At 64.2% G+C, this 584-nt stretch overlaps 1 protein-coding gene across 1 annotated transcript in view; it reads left to right on the forward strand.

Moving 5' to 3' along the window:
• Positions 1-584, forward strand: part of Nr2f6 (nuclear receptor subfamily 2 group F member 6) — a 5,943-nt gene that overhangs the window by 3,492 nt on the left and 1,867 nt on the right. The window contains 2 exon segments of the mRNA XM_033759373.1: positions 53-171; positions 378-584. The exon segment at positions 378-584 is cut by the window's right edge and continues 1 nt beyond it. Coding sequence (XP_033615264.1) covers positions 53-171; positions 378-584 — 326 coding nt within the window.

Raw genomic sequence — 584 nt, forward strand, 5'->3', positions numbered from 1 at the left:
CACGGGCGCGCCGCCTCTCGGGCTTGGTGAGGCGGTTGGGGTGACACAATAGTGTCACCTGGCGACCCGACCTGGCTTCCTGAGCCTCGAACCTGTAAGAACTCGGCTCCGGATTCCCTTGTGTCCGCGGACCCTATGCCCTGTGCCCTGAATGGAAGCCCCGCTAGATCCGTGATTTCAGGGGCCTCATGGCCATCCCTGAGACCTTTGCCCAGGATATGGGGAACCCTGAGAGGCCAGGGTGGCTCATGCGGGCAGAGACCGCCTGTGCCCAGCCCTGCCACCTTCCTGGAGGGGCTGCACAGTCTGAAGGACAAGTGTGCAAGGAGGCACTTGTCATCACAGCATTTGAGAGGCTGAGGCAGGAGGGTCTCTAGTTTGGGCCCACCCCAGGCACCTTAGCGAGGCTTGTCTGCGCACCGGATGCTGCTGTCCGGGGCCCACCACACTTCACACACTCCCCTCACGGCCCCAGCGTTGACGAAGCCCTGTCCCCAGATGCCTGCGGCCTGTCAGACCCAGCGCATGTGGAGAGCCTGCAGGAGAAGGCGCAGGTGGCGCTCACGGAGTACGTGCGCGCCCAG

Source organism: Fukomys damarensis, unplaced genomic scaffold (assembly GCF_012274545.1).
Source record: "Fukomys damarensis isolate Sample0158 unplaced genomic scaffold, DMR_v1.0_HiC HiC_scaffold_37, whole genome shotgun sequence".
NCBI lineage: Eukaryota > Metazoa > Chordata > Mammalia > Rodentia > Bathyergidae > Fukomys > Fukomys damarensis.